At 40.6% G+C, this 20179-nt stretch overlaps 1 protein-coding gene and 2 non-coding genes across 6 annotated transcripts in view; 1 reads left to right on the plus strand and 2 right to left on the minus strand.

Moving 5' to 3' along the window:
• LOC136885273 (putative histone-lysine N-methyltransferase 1) overlaps positions 1-3837 on the plus strand; it is an 80924-nt gene extending 77087 nt beyond the window's left edge. For 3 of the 4 annotated variants that reach the window (XM_067157773.2, XM_067157793.2, XM_067157781.2), the window contains exons 7-8: positions 790-938; positions 1040-3837. In XM_067157773.2, the coding sequence (XP_067013874.2) occupies positions 790-938; positions 1040-1191 (301 nt within the window). In that variant the 3' untranslated portion in view covers positions 1192-3837. Of the gene's footprint in view, positions 1-789; positions 939-1039 lie in introns of those variants that run through there. The other variant, XR_010861522.2, reaches the window with a different exon arrangement.
• A 12324-nt stretch (positions 3838-16161) lies between these two features.
• TRNAW-CCA (transfer RNA tryptophan (anticodon CCA)) lies at positions 16162-16233 on the minus strand. Its single transcript has one exon. It is a non-coding gene; the product is annotated as a tRNA-Trp (tRNA).
• Positions 16234-19405: 3172 nt separating this feature from the next.
• Positions 19406-19525, minus strand: TRNAL-CAA (transfer RNA leucine (anticodon CAA)). The gene is made up of 2 exons: positions 19488-19525; positions 19406-19450 (listed from the first exon to the last, which is right to left on the minus strand). It is a non-coding gene; the product is annotated as a tRNA-Leu (tRNA).
• Positions 19526-20179: the final 654 nt, after the last annotated feature.

Genomic DNA, 20179 nt, shown 5'->3' on the forward strand with positions numbered 1-20179 from the left:
AATGAAGTTTATTCTATGTCTTCCATTGTCTAATTTCTACTTCAGAAATATTATGGAAATGAATTATAATGAAGAATTAATGTATAAAGTTTACAGGACTTTACTTTTATATTTCTCTGTCCTTTTTTTTTTTGGCCAATGTTTCACTAACCCAAGAAGGTGTTTGCTGGCAAAGGGATAAGAAAGGACTCGGAATTAAGGTACAGTCACATTATGAAAATGGGGAATTATGGTAAACCATTCTCAGGACTGCCGATGTCAGCATGAAACCCACCATTCCGAGCAAGTGGCTGCGTGGTTTGGGTCACATAGCCATCAGCTTGCATTCAGGAAATAATGGGTTTGAACCCCACTGACGGCAACCCTGATGATGGTTTTCTGTGGTTTCCTTTACATTCCTAGCCCTTTCCTATCACATCATCATCATAAGACTTATCTGTGTTGATGCAACTTAAAGCAAATTGTAAAAAGAAAAAAGGAGCAAAAAACAAAATCCACCATCTCCCGAATGCATGCTTACAGTTTCATGACCTATACCATGCAGTTAACTTACTCATTGTTTTAAGACTAACTCTGTAAAATGTTCTCCCTGGTTTCACAATACCAAGAAGTCATGGTAAACTGAAGTAATTACCAAAGGATCAGCTGTGTCAAAAGAACAGACTACAACTATGAATAATGTCATTACTCTGACTTATGATAGAATTAATTATTTGATTTGATCTTTTTTAGAAGTTATATTAGTTATAAAAATTCAATTCTAGATTTTTAAATCTTACTCATTTTCAGGTTGATCAAGTTGGAGGTGAAACATTGGCAGGATGTGAACTGGCAAGAGCTCTCCAAAGATTTTTATGGAGCTAGTCCATTATTTTTGTTTCGGAGGATTTGTAGATTTAAAGAACGTGTTCCTAAAGAAAAGTGGGCTACATTAAAAGGTAATATGTTGTGTAATTTGTTATCTTGATGGCATAGCAAATAGCAATTTCAGTAACCATTATTAAACATGTCTCTTCTCATTGTTTTCTTTTGTTCACAGATTACTTGTTATATTTACAGACAAACATGTCTAAACTTCGAATACCATCGGCAGTATTGCAAAGATACAGTGTCAGTGAAGATGGAACTTTAACATTAATTGATGACACAGGAAAATTTATCCTGGATTCGGACAGTGATTCAGATAAATAGTAGTTTACATGCCTCTGTGATTTAAATCATTAAGAAAAAGATATTTTTATAAGTTTAGAATTTGTGCAGTATTTTAATAGATAGTAATAATTTTCATAAACAAAGGTTACGTATCTGTATGTTTGAGCTTTCTGAATGCAGTTCCATTGTTTAAAAACATAATTTGTTATAATCACTTAGGTCATTCCATATCAAGTCTAACAAACCTGGACACACTTTCTACCATACTGTCCATCCATCCATCCATCCATCCATCCATCATCATTATAGACCATTATGCCTTTCAGTGTCAGTCTGCAAGCCTCTGTGAATTTATTAAATGTTGCCACAATCCTCTATTTGCAACTAGTTTTGTGGCCTCATTTAGTTCTATAACTCTTGTCTTATCTTTAAATCATTAGAAACTGAGTCTAACCATCATCATCTTGGTCTCCCTCTACTTCTCCTACCCTCCATAAGAAAGTCCATTATTCTCCTGGGTAACCTATCCTCCTCTATTCGCCTCACATGACCCCACCACCGAAGCTGATTTATGCGTACAGCTTCATCCATCGAGTTCATTCCTAGCTTAGCTTTTATCTCCTCATTCCGAGTACCCTCCTGCCATTGTTCCTACCTGTTTGTACCAGCAATCATTCTCATTACTTTCATGTCTGTTACTTCTAACTTATGAATAAGATATCCTGAATCCACCCAGCTTTTGCTTCCGTAAAGCAAAGTTGGTCTGAAAACAGACCGATGTAAAGATAATTTGGTCCGGGAGCTGACTTCCTTCTTACAGAATACTACTGATCGCAACTGCAAGCTCACTGCATTAGCTTTACTGCACCTTGATTCAATCTCACTTACTATATTACCATCCTGGGAGAACACACATCCTAAATACTTGAAATGATCTACCTGTTGCAGCTTTGTATCACCAATCTGACATTCAGTTCTCTTGGATTTCTTACCTACTGACATCAATTTAGTCTTTGAAAGGCTAATTTTCATACCATACGCATTGCACCTATTTTCAAGATATTAGACTGCAGGCTTTCAGCAAAATCTGTCATTTAAGACCAAGTCGTCAGCATAGGCCAAACTGCTTACTACATTTCCACCTAACTGAATCCCTCCCTGCCACTTTATCAGCAGATGATCCATGTCAATTACGAACAACAAAGGTGAAAGATTACAGCCTTGTCTGACCCCTGTAAGTACCCTGAACCAAGAACTCATTCTACCATCAATTCTCACTGCAGCCCAATTGTCAACGTAAATGCCTTTGATTAATTTTAATAATCTACCCTTAATCCCATAGTCCTCCAGTTTGAAAAATATCTGTATATGTGACATACTGTAAGCTGGTCTTTGACATTTAAAATTAGTATGTAAAATGTAATTGGAAAATTAAAATGAACCTGTTAATGTTTTAATATTATAACAACAACAACAACAAATCAATGTTACATACAAGTCAGTCGTACAAAACCATGCCAGGTATTGTGAAATCTCTTTATGAACCAGATTGTGTAGGTGAAGATGGCAGTTGTTCTTTGATATGTCTATGGATCTGAGATATCGTGTTAAAGGTACATATAGTTGTTCATGGTTAAACATCGGAATGGAGAGATTTGTCTCGACTGTATCTAAAGTTTATTCCTATGGCTTGTTGATCGGAACAGAGAAGGCTAAATTAGAGCAAATTACCTCCATTTAAGAACAAATGATATGTCAGAATCTATTCTATTCAAAATCTGTTCTTGGAATAAAACATGTCCTTCCTGAAGTTGATTCCATCAGAAATGTTGCACGAACAATATTTTTATCTAGGTTTATCACAGTCAATCTCATTCCATTGCCCAAACCAGCATTAATACATTGATTGATTTTTCTTTCTTTCTTTCTTTCATTCAAAAGGTCCCATGAGCCTCTGGCTCGTGATAGGGACAGTACAGTACATACTTTTCTTAAGGGGACGCAATAATTACTTTTCATATACAAGAGCTTTTCCAGTAAAGTGACAGGTACCTACATTTCTGGATAACTGAGACATAGTTTTTTCTTTTTTTAACATGTTAGCATCATAGTTGTTTTTTCGGAAGACTGGGCGAGTTGGCCGTGTGGTTAGGGGCGCGTGGCCGTGAGCTTGCATCCAGGAGATGGTGGGTTCGAATCCCACAACCCTGAAGATGTTTTTTTTTTTCGTGGTTTCCCATTTTCAGACCAGGCAAATGTTGGGCCTGTACCTTAATTAAGGCCACGGCCGCTTCCTTCCAACTCCTAGGCCTTTCCTATTCCATTGTCACCATAAGACCTATCTGTGTCAGTGTGACGTAAAGCCACTAGCAGAAAAGAAAATAATGTTTTTCAGAAGTATATTCCGATATTGCATGGCTGTAAGATATTAAATATGGACATTATATTAATGTATTAATTAAAGTAAGTTATATAGAAGTTATATTAAGATATCTGTATAAGAGTAATATTCCTTCATTTTTTTCTGAAAACATTTAACCAATTTAGAGTTCTTTATGACAGGAGGCATTATATTCCCTAAACATTGATGATTCTATGCCTTTCACTTCAAATTTTACTGAATTAGAATGAGAGGGATATATCTTGATTGATCCTCTAGTTTCATATCTATGAATTTCAATAAAATGGGAGAAGTTAACAGCAAAGTGGGTTAATTTCCTGTCTAGATTGTGAAGAAGAGTATTACGACACATCCAACTTTTATGTGTATCTTGTGAAGTGGCATGCCTGAAGGAGGATGAAAGTTAAGAAATTCAATAGGATAATGCACTAGTTCATGAACATCATCGTATTCTATGAATTAATTCTAATGTATAGTCGCTCAAAAAAAGAAAGGAGCGCATGGTATTGTACATTCCTTGCATTTTATATTTTGTCATAATTTTAATTATTATAAAACTATAATTCACCTCCAATGTAGACACAAACGCTGTGGATACTGACAACAAATGTTAATATCTATACGTTCAGTTGGTTCTGAGAAAATTACCTCTGAGGATTTATACAACACCATGTGCTATTTTTTTTGTTGGGGCAGGGGAGGTGACTATACATTATTTTATCACCTTTCAAAATGTTCAGAACTTTTTGGTTGATAGCGTTAACTGTTCTGCTACTTTTAGAAAAAAGAAATTCAGTTCTCATTAGGACGTGAAGAAAACTCAAACAAATCTCATACAATATTCTTTGAAATCTCAGTAATACCAGTTTGGCTTAGTTCTCCATTGCTGAGGTTTAGAAGCTATTTACTTTAGTTGGAATCTACAACAATTTACATTCTTTCTTAGTTTAAAAATCATTTTGGGCCAGAGAGTAGAATACTTTTTCTCTTCCACCTATTCAGTACAACTCAAATGTTAAAGTTAGAGTTAAAACCTCATTAAAATGAGAGTTGGGACATGTTTCGCCCTTTCCTATGGGGCATCAACAGCCGTGCCATTACCTCAAACCATATCAGGTACCTAATTAAAATTGATCTAAAATCTACTACAAAATTGAATACATTAGAAAACTTCCAAACAATATCAGGTACCTTGTATAAAATTGATCTAAAATCTACTACAAAATTGAATACATTTAAAAAACTTTACTTAAAAATGCCACCATTTTATGAGTAGCTTGATTTAGGTGCAAGTGAAAATTAACAATACTTATGACCAGGGCCCAGATTTTGTTGACCCAAAATTGCTAAAAATGACCTTAAAATTATCAAATAATATCCTAAAAATGAACAAAAAATGACCTAAAAATCCCAAGTATTTATTGTTTGAAACTAAATTATATACATTTCTAGATATGAACAATATTGGTAATTGATATTTTCTCTAATTTTTACATAGCAATATGTCAGTTCTTTGTTTTGGAATCTCGGTTTTCCTTAGAAACAAAAGGTACAGGTACGAAGATCTTCTGACACCAGGTATTCCATAAAGAGAAATGATCTGAAAAGGAAAAGAACGTTCCTATAAAGATAATGATAATCGCCAGTGGTTGCAGATTTAACTGTAAAGCTATTTATAATGCCATATTATGTACGTTTTAATATTTACCTCAGACCGTGTTGCAGTAGATAACTGTGACGATCCATACATTCTCGAAGGTAAAAGAACGTTGATTGTCAGCCAAAACGTTCTTGTGCATCGAAAAGCACCTTTCGACGTCCACAGATGCGAGGGGTGCGTACTTGAAGTGCGCTAAATCACTTGGTGACAACTCTTCTTCAATATCCACTACACTGAAATCTTCCCCAGTGAGTACCCGGGTGACTGAGCACAAACCCTTGTATCCTGTGTTTTTATCAAGAAAAGATTTTAGTTTCCGAAATACCGACTCGCCAACTCACCACGGACATTTTCCAAAGCTTCCTGCGTTGCTCTCACCAAAGCTGTCGCTTGTTCGATTGTCACACCTCTCTCCTGAAGTCGTGTAATAGCTGACGGCAGGGAGCTAAAATTTGCCTTAATGTATGCCAACTTACCCTGCACACCATCAGCTGAAAACATCTCTTGGGCAATTTCGATAGCCCTGGTGTCTTGGGCTTCTAGAGAGTTTATCACTCGCTTCACTGCTAAAACGTTATCGCTGTAGTACTCACACGCATTGATCTACATACCCCAATGTGTGACTACAGGCTGCGGAGGTAGTGGGATGTCGGGAGCTAGCGACTTAAAGAGTTTCCTGCGTGATGGGGCCTTGATAAATAACTTTTTTACCTGTGACACCAGTCTATCAGTGTCAGGAAAATTCTCCCTCACATCTTCTGCCACTCTGTGGAAAGCATGAGCAAGACAAGTTACATGCACCATTCTTGAATAAAAAGCTTTGATAGCTTTACCAGCTTTAACTATGTAAGGCTCGGCATCGGTCACAAAAAGTAAAACATCATCGTACCTCACACCGTCAGGCCACAGCAGAACCATGGCCCTGTCAAACATTCGACATATTGTAGAATGATTGACAGATTCCAGGACTTCAGAAGTTAGCAAAAATATTTCTCCGAGATTATCTATTTCCAGGGTTCCTACAATTACATTAGCTACGTAATGACCTTCAACATCAGTAGTTTCGTCTACTGAGACAAAAATATTCTTTCCGCTTGTTCTTTCCTGTATTCTTCGAAGTGTTTTTTCATAGCAGAGTGGTATGTAATTTTTCCTTAGCGTAGATTCATCCAGAATGGAATGACTTGTATACCATGCTAGGAACTGCCTTAATTTAGGAATAGTTAGTTTATGAAGAGGAATATTTGTTTCGACAAAACTTCACACAGTTCATTAAAAGAGGCTGAGGTTGTACCTCTGCTTGATGATGCGTTTTGCATGAGTAACTGTTATGTACTTTTCTTTCTGCTGATATTCTGAATACCGCACATGTTTGTCGCGACTGACTGCTGTTGAACAGTGAATCTTTTTGCTGCTGCCACTTTCACTTCACACACTTTACTACAGAATAGTATTTCACCATCTGTGGAAAAGGTATCTTCTCCGAATTCAGAGGCAATTTGTCTCAAATTACCTGCCTTGGATGGTTTTACCTTTGGCATTTTAACACGCACTCGAAATGGTTACACACAACTGACATCTACAAACTGTAGAACTAAAACTGACCTATAATCTATCAGCTTCATTGTCCGTATTGATGAATTAAGAATGCAAGTATGAAGAATGAGATTTCCACCTAATCAATACTTTATTACAAAATGTTTAAAGTTATCTACATTGAAACAGTACCGGTTTCGACCTGTAAAAAGGTCATCATCAGCTGTTGGTGAACCTGCTTAATAGCGATTGTATGTAAACATTACTAAAACTAATTTAACAAGAATGCCTTATTCTAATATAATATTACTATTAAGATATATACATATGGTACAATATGGGGCTTAGACTCGTTGGAGTTCCATTGAAAAATCTGTGCTGTTGCCAACATTATCAAACAATATACATATATACATATGGTGCAATAAAGGGCTTTGGCTTGCTGGAGTCCCTTGAATGCCACACACTCCAAAAATAGTATAACAGAGGTTGAAAATACAGTTCCTATAGAATAGAGGATCACTGAGGTTTCGGTGTCAAGTTGAAACGTCTATGCAGCATGTCGGCACTGAGACCAACCATTGTGAATACACAATCAAGGTGCTTTGTTGGGCCGCAATTTTGTGGGGAGCGTAATCGACTGAGGTTCTATAGCAGGTTCACCAACAGCTGATGATGACCTTTTTACAGGTCGAAACCAGTACTGTTTCAATGTAGATAACTTTAAACATTTTGTAATAAAGTATTGATTAGGTGGAAATCTCATTCTTCATCCTTGCAAAAACTGACCTGGAGGAACACGGATATAGAGTACACTGGCACTGTTGATGTCACACTGTGAACACACTTCCTGGTAAACTGATAAAGGCTTAGTCCTCGTCTGAAGGTCACCCAAGAATAGCTTAGCTCTCACCTCCTGTTAAGACACAAAGGTGAGGGATGTACAAAGCTACGTACTCAGCTCACAACTGAGTGCAGAAACCTTCGAAGACGAACCTTCACATAAACCTTCGAGTACGTCAAGATATAGGAACTGGTTGTTGGTGATGTAAAACGTGGTTTCTTATTTAAAAACCAATAATAAAAATAAAATAATTAAAAATGACAAAATAATGATGCAAAAAGCAAATAAATGACCTAAAAATCAAATACTTCAAAAAATGACTAAAAATACGGAGTTCTGTAATCTGGGGACCATGAACAGGATTTGTATATAACTTAGCAACTTCTATGATGCACCAATTAAAATATGACATGTCATTGAAATCCGGGCCCTGCTGATGACCTAGAGCCAATGTTGAATATGAAATGAAAGTTTAAAGATACTATTACCCAAAATTGTGAAAATGGGTATAGAACATGCAAATGATTATATACAAAATAATGAGGAAATGCATTCCAACACTGTGCCAATTTTCATAATGTTGGACTTTGGCAGACTTTATACAGTCTTATTCAAAAGTTGTGAACAAGGTTTTATTTTTTAACTAGCCCAGAAAGACGTATTTATGTCGTAATTCTACTTGAGCACCTATGTTGAACAGTTTATTAGAGACCAAATGAGGCTGTTGAAATGTCATTAGACCATCTTCATCTGTTGAGCAATATTCCATGTTGATAGTGTGCCTAGCACAGAAACCAGGTACTTGATATGGTTTGAGGTAATGGTACGGCTGTTGGTGCCCCATAGGAAAGGGCGAAACATGTCCCAACTCTCATTTTAATGAGGATTTAACTCTTAACTTCAACATTTGAGTTGTATTGAATAGGTGGAAGAGAAATAAATTTCTTTCATTTATTTGAAGTTGTTTGAAGTGGTTCGCAGGACAGCAAGAAATTACTGTATGGTATCTTAAGAAACAAAAAGAGAGATCAAGTAAACACCATATTTGTGAAGGATGAAGGTGGCATAATTTTAACAATGCCAGAAGAAATAAGAAATAGATGGAGAGAGTATTTTCAGAAGCTGCTGAACATAAGAACGGATGACAGTCCACCTCACTCCATCTGGCCAACTCCACCACTGCCTTCACTGCCCATTCCTTGTATATACGTAGGAGACTTCACAACAGCCGTCATACATCCTGGGACTACCCAAACAATGATGAAAATGGAGATAAACTGGCTATGTGGTGTGATAGCCAAGACCTGTATCTCAGTTTTCATGCTAAAGCAGAGAAAACATTCCGCTCTGCTAGATGGCAATCTGACACCAACCGTGATCTGGTTATTATTTCCACAGATGAAAGAAAATTCTCCCCTAGGCCACACAAGAAAAGTCCTTCAACATTTTCCAAGAAGCCAACACAGACCCTCTCTTATCAATATAGGTCTTGAAATACTGGTTGTCAGATCCATACATAAACCAAGATGGAACTACAGTAAGGCAAACTGGGATCAGTACAGATCAGAAGTAGATAGTAATCTGAGATGGATTCCCCCGAAGGCAGAAAATTACAATAGGTTTCTAGGCGTTGTCATCGGTACAGCTAAGCGAAACATCCCCCGGGGATTCGGGAAGCCGTATATTCCATGCTGGGATAAAACTACCCAAAAAATGTGTGATAGTTAACAGAAAACTGGAGATCCTGAAATGGGAAAAAGGATATTAGAAGATCTGAGTAAAGGACGAAAAGAGAAATGGAGAGATCTAACTTCTCAGCTGAGCTTTACTCACTCCAGTAGAAAAGCATGGACCCTCCTTAGAAAACTTGGCGCTGCTTCAAACATACGCAAACAGGAGCCAGGAATACGTAACGCCAAATGAAATGGCACTGCATATCAAATGAAGAGCCGACAAAATTCCAACAGACCCCACTACGAAGAAATACATTGAGAGAGAGAGATGAAGAAATTGGACAACAGCCTCCAAAATGTCTCTACTCTTGTTAATTCATTCAGCCAAGAAGAAATTGAGAAAGCCATCAACATGCTAAAAATGAGGAAGGCCGCAGGTTCAGATGGTATTTTATCTGAATTCATACGGTATCTTGGGAAGCATGAGAAAATATGGCTCAAGAACTTATTCAGCGACGTATAAGAGACTGGAATCATTCCCCCGGATTTCAAAATGGCTCACACCATGGCAGTCCTCAAACCAGGAGAACCAGCAGATGACCTCTCAAGCTACCATCCTATTGTACTACTAAGTGTCTGTACAAATTGTTGGAACGCCTCATCCTCAAACGAATCCAGGAAATAATAAATGGCATAACACCAACATACCAGGCGGGTTTCAGAACCAAACGAAGCTGCTGTGAACAAGTATTTGCATTAACATATATTGAGGCAGGATTCCAGAAGAAGCTAAAGACATAAAGACATAATATGTCGCTTTTGTTGACCTGACAGTGGCATATGATACAGTATGGCTGGATGGAGTACTATTCAAAATTGAATAGCATACACGCTGCCGAAAACTTACAGCCCTTCTGAAGAACATGCTGACAAATCATTACTTTAAGGTCACCATAGGGCAAAAGACAAGCAAGTTTTTTACAGTAAAAATGGACTACCTCAAGGGTATGTATTAGCCCCACTACTTTTCAACTTGTAAACCAGTGACATGCCTGATACCATCAGCAAGAAATTCTGCTATGCTGACGACTTATCCATCGCTGTCCAAACTGTCACATTAGCAGAGGGGGAAACCATTCACTCCAATGACTTAGAAACCTTGAATGCACACTACACGAATTGGAGACTGCCCAAATCCAGCTAAGACAGAAGTATGCTCATTCCATCTGTGTAACCAAATAGCTCACCAAAAGCTCAACGTTGTGTTCTGCCAACAAATAATTAAAGTACCTTGGCATCACCTTAGACCGTTCTTTAACATACAAAAATAAAACACCGGAAAATACAAGTCAGAAAATTAAGTCAAGAAACTAGCTGGTACGACTTGGGGAGCTGAAGCATCCACACTACGCACTACTGCCCTCACCATGGTTTATCCAGTGGCTGAATATTGTGCCCCTGTGTGGTAAGGCAGCGCACATACTAGGAAGATCGACGTCCACTTGAACGAATGTATGAGAACCATAACCGGCACACAAAAAATCCACCCCAATCCCGTGGCTACATACTATCAGTAACATACCACCTCCGGACGGGAAGCAATTATACGCGAGTGGAAAAAGTTACACCATCCTGATTTCCCACAGAATCTCCCAATCCATGAGGTCCTTACTGACCTACCTTCTTCTCGTCTTAAATCAAGGAACCCAATATGGGATGACATAACTGGCTTCAATGTCCAGGAAAAATGGCGTCAAAAGCTGGAGCTCTGCATGTGTGAAACACCAAGGCATCCAAGACCCCACAACTGGACTCCCAGGATTTCACCTGAAGAGACACCGATAGTTTAAACTCAACCGTTTAAGAACAGGTCACGCTAGATGTAATGCCATGCTCCCTAAGTGGGGACTATGAGAATCCTCTGCCTGTGACCGCGGAGCCTCTTTGCAGTCAGTGCAGCACATTGTTGAGGAGTGTCCTCTGAGAAAGTATGATGGACCAGCCCAAGATGTCATCAGTGCTACACCCCCTTCTTAGAATGGCTACAGCTAGTGGACATTGATTTGTAAATGTGAACGCTACCAGCATTCTTATTCTTGTATATAGTGTAAATTTTCTTTATCATTTGTATACTGGCCATACGATAAATAAATAAATAATATTAAATAATTAACGCTTATATAATCTGAATTTATGTCTAACACGTGGTTCCTGAGCGGAGCATATAAGTTGGATATTTTCACAATGAGATTATACTTCTTCAATGAACAGTAACTCAAAACACTGAACTGGAAACAGTTGCAGTGTGTCATGTTCAGAAGGCTCCTCATGCACGTCACCTCACCCAATCGGAAAATAAAATTGCCCTCTGTAGCGGCCCACAATATATTGTATTTTTCTTAGAAGATGCTGCTTTATTTTTCCTAGAAAGACCAGGTGCTTGCTGCATTTCATTATAAGGTATCAGTATACCATCATCTGCTGATATCACATTTATTTCGCATTCTGGCATTGTAAGTAAACGAATGAGCCGGCTAAGTACAGAGATTGATGGCTACTGTTGGTACACCTACCTTTATACTAGAGGCATGCATTTCTCGAACTCGAGACGGGGAAAGATGCGCCTTGCTGCATATGCATCCACCATTACTCATGAATGGAACGTGCAATCTAAAATGCCTGGGTTTGCTCGAATTCTTTCGACAGGTAGGTGTATATTGTTAACAAACCCCACATTCAATATCATACGACCACTGCTTGTGTTTACCGATGTTTTGGTGACGAAGGAAATAAGTCCTTACAATGTTATGGAGCATTCGCGTAATAATTAGATACTTTGGTATATGACGATGCAATGTGTGATTGTGTCTAATTGTACGCGACAACTTTAAGACGATGGCCGAGACCCATCCTAAGTCGTGGATGTCGGCTATTTTGAAGATATGCCACATAGCACTGCCCGCTGTGTTGTTTGTTCAAAAGAAGTAAAATATGTCGGCCGGAATAATTCTGGGATGATCCGGCACTTAAAAACACGTAATATCAATGAAGGGGAATTGTCAGAGAACAATTCCGGTCCGGTCTGCATCACACGAAGCTACCCTATCTACAACAATTGCGAGGTATCCGGTAGGTGCACATCCTATCCATAGATATTAACAAATTACAAAGGTTATTCAGCGAAGATGTCCACCTGAAATAACTCGTGAACCTTTTAAGGCACTGACATTCCGTTTTCACTTTCGTTAATGGTATTAAGGAACTCAAAGTTCAACATGCAGTGCTTTCCTAGGATTTTGACAAAATGTATTGGCACACACGCTTCCATATAAGAACTGCTGATGATATACTATCAAGCTTACGTCCGTAGTCACTGGGATGTCGCTCAGCTCGCGGCAGAGGAGAATCGGTCTCGAGAGCGTTGTCCATCAGTCCCATCACCCCTGTCGAAAGAATTAGAGCAAACTCGGGCATTGTAGATTACACGTTCCACTCACTTGTAATGGTGGATGCATATGTAGCAAAACACATCTCTCCCAGTCTCAAGTTTGAATAATGCACGCCTCTAGTATCCAGATAGGTGTACATCCTATCTACAGTTATTCACAAATTATACACTGTTATTCAGCTAAGTTGTCCACCTCAAATACACGATACTGGCATGCTGGTTTCACTTTCGTTTTCATAGTTGAACATACTGTTCTTTTCCAGACTTTTGACAAAATGTATTGGCTCGCACGTTTTCACATGAAGACGTTATTTCACTCTAAAACTGCATATGAAATACTATCAAGTTTACACTCGTAGTTACTGGAACGTCACACGATCGCAGCATAGGGGAATCGGTCTCGATATTCTCGCGAGAGTCTCGAGATCTATGCCGTCAGTCTCGTGCGAGAGCGTTGTCCATCACTAGCTAGTGATGGGCAGTCTGAGACTAGGTCTCGGGGTTTCTGGAGACTAGCGCAGGCACTATTTCTCGCGAGAAATTTCGAGAGATCTCGAGAGCGTTTTCCCCGCATTGTGCGGTCACCAGGTAGTCGAAGCTGAATGTTGTTTGTGCCGAGTATACGAATAGCCAGCCATGGGCCTTCTCCATTGCGTAAATACGTGTCAACAAGCGACTAGGGCGTTCATTTCTACCGAGGTCACTTTTGATGCAGTATAACATAATTCTAAAGGATGTGCATTCTGGCATTGTATGCAGTGGTAAGTATACGAATGAATAGGCTAAGTACAGAAATTGACGGCTACTGTAGGTACACCTATCCGGATACTAGAGGCGTACATTTTTCGAACTCGAGACAAGGCAAGATGCGCCCTGCTGCATATGCAACCTCCATTACGCATGAGTGGAATGTGTAATCTAAAATGCTTGAGTTTGCTCCAATTCTTTCCACGGTAGGTGCACATCGTTATCGTGTTTACCGATATTTTGGTGACGAAGGAAATAATTCCTTATACTGTTATAGAGTATTCCCGTCATAATTAGGTACTTCGATATATGACGGTGCAATGTGAAATTGTACTAGTTGTACTCGACAACTTGAAGACGATGACCGAAACGCAACGTTAGTCTTGGATGTCGGTTATTTTGAAGAGATGCCACATAGTACAGCCAGCTGTGTTGTTTTTTCAAAAGAAGTAAAATACGTCGGCAGAAATACTCCTGGGATGATCCGGCACTTAAAAACGCATAATATAAATGAAGAGGAATTGTCACAGAGCACCTCCGATCCGGTCTGAATCACAACAAGCAACCCTGCGATAACGATTGTGAGGCATCCAGGTAGGTTTACATTCTAATAACAGTTATTAACAAATTATGCGCGTTATTCAGCTAAGAAGTCCACCTGAAATAACTCGTGAACAGTTTAAGATACTGGCATTCTGTCTTCACTTTCGTTAATTGTATTAAGGAACTCATAGTTCAACTTGCAGTGCTTTTCTAGGATTTTTACAAAATTTATCGTCAGACACGTTTCCATATGAGAACTGCTGATGATAACTATCAAGCCTACACTCGTAGTTACTGGGACGTCGCGTCGCACAGCTCGTAGCACACGAGAATCGGTCTCGAGTGCGTTACCCATTACGCCTGCTAAAATAATTTGAGCAAAGTCGGGTATTTTAGATTGCAAGTTCCACTCATGTGTAATGGGGGTTGCATATGTAGCAAAGCACATCTTCCCCGTCTCAAGTTCGAATAATGCACGCCTCCAGGATACAAGTAGGTGTACATCCTATCTACAGGTATTCACATATTAGGCAGGGTTATTCGCCTACGATGTCCACCTTAAATGAGCCCTGAAGAGTTTAAGATTCTGGCATTCGGTTTTCACTTTCGTTAATGGTATTAAGGGGTTCACAGTTGAGCATGCAGTACTTTTCCAGGCTTTTGACACAATGTATTGCACGTTTTCACATGAGAACGTTATTTCACACAATAACTGCAAGTTTACAGTCGTAGTTACTTGTGCGTCGCACAGCTTTCACTACAGGATTATCGGTCTCGAGAGTCTCGAGGTCTTCAACGTCAGTCTCGAGAGTCTCGAGCGAGAGCGTTGCCCATCACTAGCTCCTCCCTCCAGCCTTAACTGTCAGAACGCTTCTTTCAGCATTACGGATATAGTCAATGAATTGTGATTTGTCAAAGTTGTGAACAAGTGAGGCAAATTATGGTTGTAGTTATCTTCCACGCTCATCTTACTATGTGAAAGTTGTATGTACTTAACTTAAGCTGCTAATGGTCCGTTATCTCCAGCGACTACGTTAGGACTGAGGATGTTCTTGTAGAACGAAAGATGTCATTCTTTGCTTATAAGTGAGCACGTTCTTTACAGGTGTGTTATATGTGTTATAATTAGTATTTTCAATAGACATTAAAACTTTCAAGTTACAATGTCGAAGAAATTATATTAACACCGTGGAGCACATGGGAAGCACACAACAAGTTCACGGAATTTCCACCGAGTGAGTTGTAAGCTTGCATCAGGGAGATCGAATCCTACCGTCGGCAGCTCTGAAGACAGTTTTCCGTAAAATGCAGGGTCTATGCGTTAATTAAGGCCACAGCCGCTACGTTTACAATCCTACCACTGTCCCATCCTTCGGCGTCGCCGAAAACCTTCAATGTCTTAGTGAGACGTCAAACAAATAGTCTTTCTTTTTTAATCAGTTTACCCTCCAGTTTCGGTTTTTTCCTCGGACTCGGCGAGGGATCGCACCTCTACTGCCTCAACGGTAGGGTCCTGGAGCGCGAGACTTTGGGTATGGAGGACACAACTGGGAAGGAGGACCAGTATCTCGCCCAGGCGGCCTCACCTGCTATACTGAACACGGGCCGTGTGGGATGGGAAGATTGTAAGGGACAGGCAAGGAAGAGGGAATAAAGCGGCCGTGGCCTTAAGTTAGGTACATTACCGGCATTTGTCTGGAGGAGAAGTGGGAAACCACGGAAAACCAATTCCAGGACGGCTGAGGTGTGAATCGTATCCACCTCTACTCAGTTGACTTCCCGAGGCTGAGTGGATCCGGTTCCAGCCCTCGTACCACTTTCCAAATTTCGTGGCAGATCCGGGAATCGAACCCGTCCCTCCGGGGGTGGCAGCTACTCACACTAACCACCTCACCACAGAGGCGGACCAAACAAATAGTACAAAAGACATTCCTTCACGGGTTCCCAAATCACTTTTGTGATTATGTCCCAGATATGCTACACCTCGCATTTAACAGTTGACATCTACATCTGAACATCATGTGTTCGGAAGAACAGGATTTTAGGACAGGACTACTGTGATCTTGTATAATTCATTTTCCACCTTTAGCTCCCATGTGTTAGCAGAGCTGTAGACCGATAAGTATAATGTACTAATGAACGCACATTAAAAACATTTGACCCCGACGTGATTTGAACACACAACCTTCTGATCTGGAGTCAGACGCGCTACCGTTGCGCCACGGAGTCGGTGACAAGAGCAGGTTTTATATGAGGTCTTAGATCCAGGACAGATACAACCCAAACATTTTATCATAACCGGTCGGGGACACAACCGTTGTATGACGAAACAGTAGCAATAAAACAGCGGTTGCAGTTACAGAGCCACGCTACAGACGATCAAGTGGCATTTCACAATAATTAGACTCCGAATTTTCAGGCAGTAATGGGATGGAATGCAAACCAATTTGGTTGTTAGGAAGTGTAGTTTAGCCCGCTGTTCTGTATTGTAGCGAGAGTAACATAAATACTAGGGGTTCTAATGGACCGTACCCCTAATGTTTATGCAGCACTCATAAGATAAACGTTGTGTTAGAATGAGTATACTTGTTAGTCCCTTCAGTAAAAACACGAACTTTAACATTAACATTTTCAATGTGTAGGTATACAAAGCGTCACTCGCAGTCGTTCGACTTTTCACCAGCTCGTCCTGGTCAAAACCGCTATTTTACAAGTGGCATACAGTTAACGTACTATGTTTGCGGTTTAGAGATGCCCCCAGTTTCCGGAGACAGTGCAAGAAGTTTCTTTTTTGTGCCCGGACGAAATGTGTCGCAGGAATGTCCCTATATATTCCTGGATTTCCAGCATTTCGGTGTTGTTGAGATAAATGTATTATTAACAACGTTAATCGCTATTTTCAACAATTCAGAAGCTGTTTGACCTATGTCTTTACCTTTCTGGAAGCAATACTTCGGCGGTGAAAGATTCTTCTTAAATAAAACCGACGTGGTTATTGTGATTATCTGCCATACCCGAAGGCCCAGGTTCGATTCCCGGCTCTACCACAAAATTTAACAAAAGGTACAATGAATGGAATGGGGTCTACTCAGCCTCGGGAGGCCAAGTGAGTAGAGTGAAGTTCGATTCCAACCTCATCCATCTTCGAAGTTATGTTCCGTCGTTTTTCACGTCTCTTCTTTCCTTTCTTAATCTGTTTACCCTCCAGGGTTTGTTTTTCCCTCGGACTCAGCGAGGGATCCCACCTCTACCAACTCAAGGGCAGTGTCCTGATGAGTGAGACTTTGGGTTGGGGGTTAAAAATGGGAAGGAGGGCCAGTACCTCGCCCAGGGGCTTCACCTGCTATGCTGAGCATGGGCCTTGGTGGGGGATGGGAAGATTGGAAGGGATAGACAAGGAAGAGGGAAGGAATCGGCCGTGGTCTTAAGTTAAGTAACATCCCGGCAATAGGGATGTATCACGCAAAACTTGTCCGCTAGGCAGCGTAATGGTAATACCCGGTATGCGCTTTCCGCTGCTCGATTGTTTTACATGAGATTTATACGGAGTATTCCTACATTTGCAATCATCGAAACGAAACTTTTGCTTTAAATGCATTAAAATGGAGTTACCATATTCTGCTAATGTTTTCAACAAGACGGGAAATGGTATAGGTGCAATGACGATTGCGGATTTGGAAGCAGAATTAAAGAAAAGGGGCGAAACAGTATCCGAAAACATGCAAGAGTTGATTGAAAGGTACCAGCAACTCCTTCTTTTAGCGTTTTTGTTAAGATTGAATTCTAAAAGTACAAATAGCATTTTGAAAACATTCCTAATATGGCATGTTTTCTTTTCTTTGCTAGTTCTAGGCGTACATAAGGCAAGGCATTGGTGTGACAGCAGTGCCTGGGGCTACATCCAGTACGGCTGAACTTCATTTCCGTGTAGCGCACGAGTTTCAGGATCTTGTTTCGAACCATAAGACAAATATAAAGATTTCAAATTTGGAAGTAATGAGGTATTTCCTGTTCAGGAAGTCTGAAATTGACGGTGCTCCAGTGTCAAATTAGAGGTCACTGTGTGATTCAGGGTACCGTACCGCACACGGTGTTATGGCTGTTTTCCTACTTCTATATCTTCTTGCTCTCAGAGTTATTTCCAAGGTACCGGTGCCACACCATGAAAATATCGAAGGTACAGCGTTCTCCTTAAGTCTTCGTCTTTCGCCTAAAATTATTGAAATAGGTCATATTAACTTTTAAGAATGTACTACCTTATTATAAAATTATTTCTTAATTAGTACTAATTAGCTTACTTACCAGTTTCAGTAAACACATAATCTTAAACTCTAAAATGTTGCGGGCAGACTTTGATATTAGGAGTCATGTTTTTATTTCGTAGGTCTTGCCCACGAATCGCATGCAACTACTTTTTACGGAAAGCATCTTGCTTAGGAAATTGATGGTATGAATACGGTTGACCTTGATTTAGGGACATTGGGACACAGCAAAAGTCAGGCATCACAATTTTTTTGTCGTCTTTGTTGTCGTAACGATATATTAAATCTTTAACTTCGGCATTTAACTAGGTAACTTCCATTAAAAAGACATACAAACAAATGACGATCGACGGGCGCATACCGGGTACTACACGTGAGACATCTATCGGTAGTGTTTCAGTACATCCCTATTGCCTGAAGGAGAAGTGGAAAACCACGGAAGATCACTTCCAGGATGGCTGAGTTGGGAATCGAACCCACCTCTACTCATTTAACCTCCCGAGGCTGAGTGGACCCCGTCCCAGCCCTCGTATCACTTTCCACATTTCGTGGCAGAGCCGGGAATCGATCCGGGGCCTGCGGGGGTGGCAACTAATCACGCTAACCACTACACCACAGAGGCGGACTTTTCAGTTCTCCTCCAGGTAAATACCGGTATGGTACCTAACCTAAAGCCACGGCCGCTTCCTTCCCTCTCCCTTGTCTATCCCTTATCCCACAAAAGGCCCCTGTTAGGTATAACAGGTGAGGCTGCCTGGGAGAGGAACTGGTCTTTCTCCCCAATTGTATCTCCCGATCCAAAGTCTGAAGCTCCAGGACACTACCCTTGAGGCACTTCCAGGATGGCTGAGGCGGGAATCGAACCCACCTCTACTCAGTTGACCTCCCGAGGCTGAGTGGATCGCGTTCCAGCCCTCATACCACTTTTCAAATTTCGTGGCAGAGCCGTGAATCGAGCCCGAGGGAAAAATCAACCCTGGGGGGTAAAACGATTGAATAATAAAATTTAGTTCAACCCAATTACTTTTCTTGTGTGGTTTTCAAATGAACCTATGAAAATATGCCCTGACTGATGTCGGGACCGTCAACAACATAGCAGATTACATCAACTCCTTCAGAAAACAAATGGCAAAAAATTATGTCAGAAGTGGGATTCGAACCCACGCCCTCAGAGAGGACCAGAATTCTTCTGACCTGAATGATTCAGGCAAGGGGAATTACCTTGAGTCTGGCGCCTTAGACCGCTCGGCCATCCTGACATACAGCCAGCTGTACGCCAAGAGAGAGCCTTGTTATTAATGGAAGCACTTCAATACAGTGGATATTTTACGCACAATTTAGCGTAATTCATAGTCAAGTATTAAAACATACACATTGGTCTTTATATAGAACGTGTAATTAATTAATTTCTTCTTCTTCTTAATCTGGTTACCCTCCAGGTTCAGTTTTCCCCTCGGACTCAGCGAGGGATCTCACTCTACCGCCTCAAGGGCAGTGTCCTGGAGCTTCAGACTTTGGATCGGGAGATACAACTGGGGAGAACGACCAGTAGCTCGCCCAGGCGGCCTCACCTGCTATGCTGAACAGGGGCCTTGTGGAGGAATGGGAAGATTGGATGGGACAGGCAAGGAAGGGGGAAGGAATCGGCCGTGGTCTTAAGTTAGGTACCATCCCGGCATTTGCCTGGAGGAGAAGTGGGAAACCACGGAAAACCACTTCCAGGATGGCTGAGGCGGGAATCGAACCCACCTCTACTCAGTTGACCTCCCAAGAGCCCCATTCCAGCCCTCGTACCACTTTTCAAATTTCGTGGCAGAGCCGGGAATCGAACGCGGGCCTCCGGGTGTGGCAGCTAATCACGCTAACCACTACACCACAGAGGCGGCCATTGTAACCTATTAATGACTAAAAAT

The sequence above is a fragment of the Anabrus simplex genome, chromosome 1, assembly GCF_040414725.1.
Source record: "Anabrus simplex isolate iqAnaSimp1 chromosome 1, ASM4041472v1, whole genome shotgun sequence".
Lineage (NCBI taxonomy): Eukaryota > Metazoa > Arthropoda > Insecta > Orthoptera > Tettigoniidae > Anabrus > Anabrus simplex.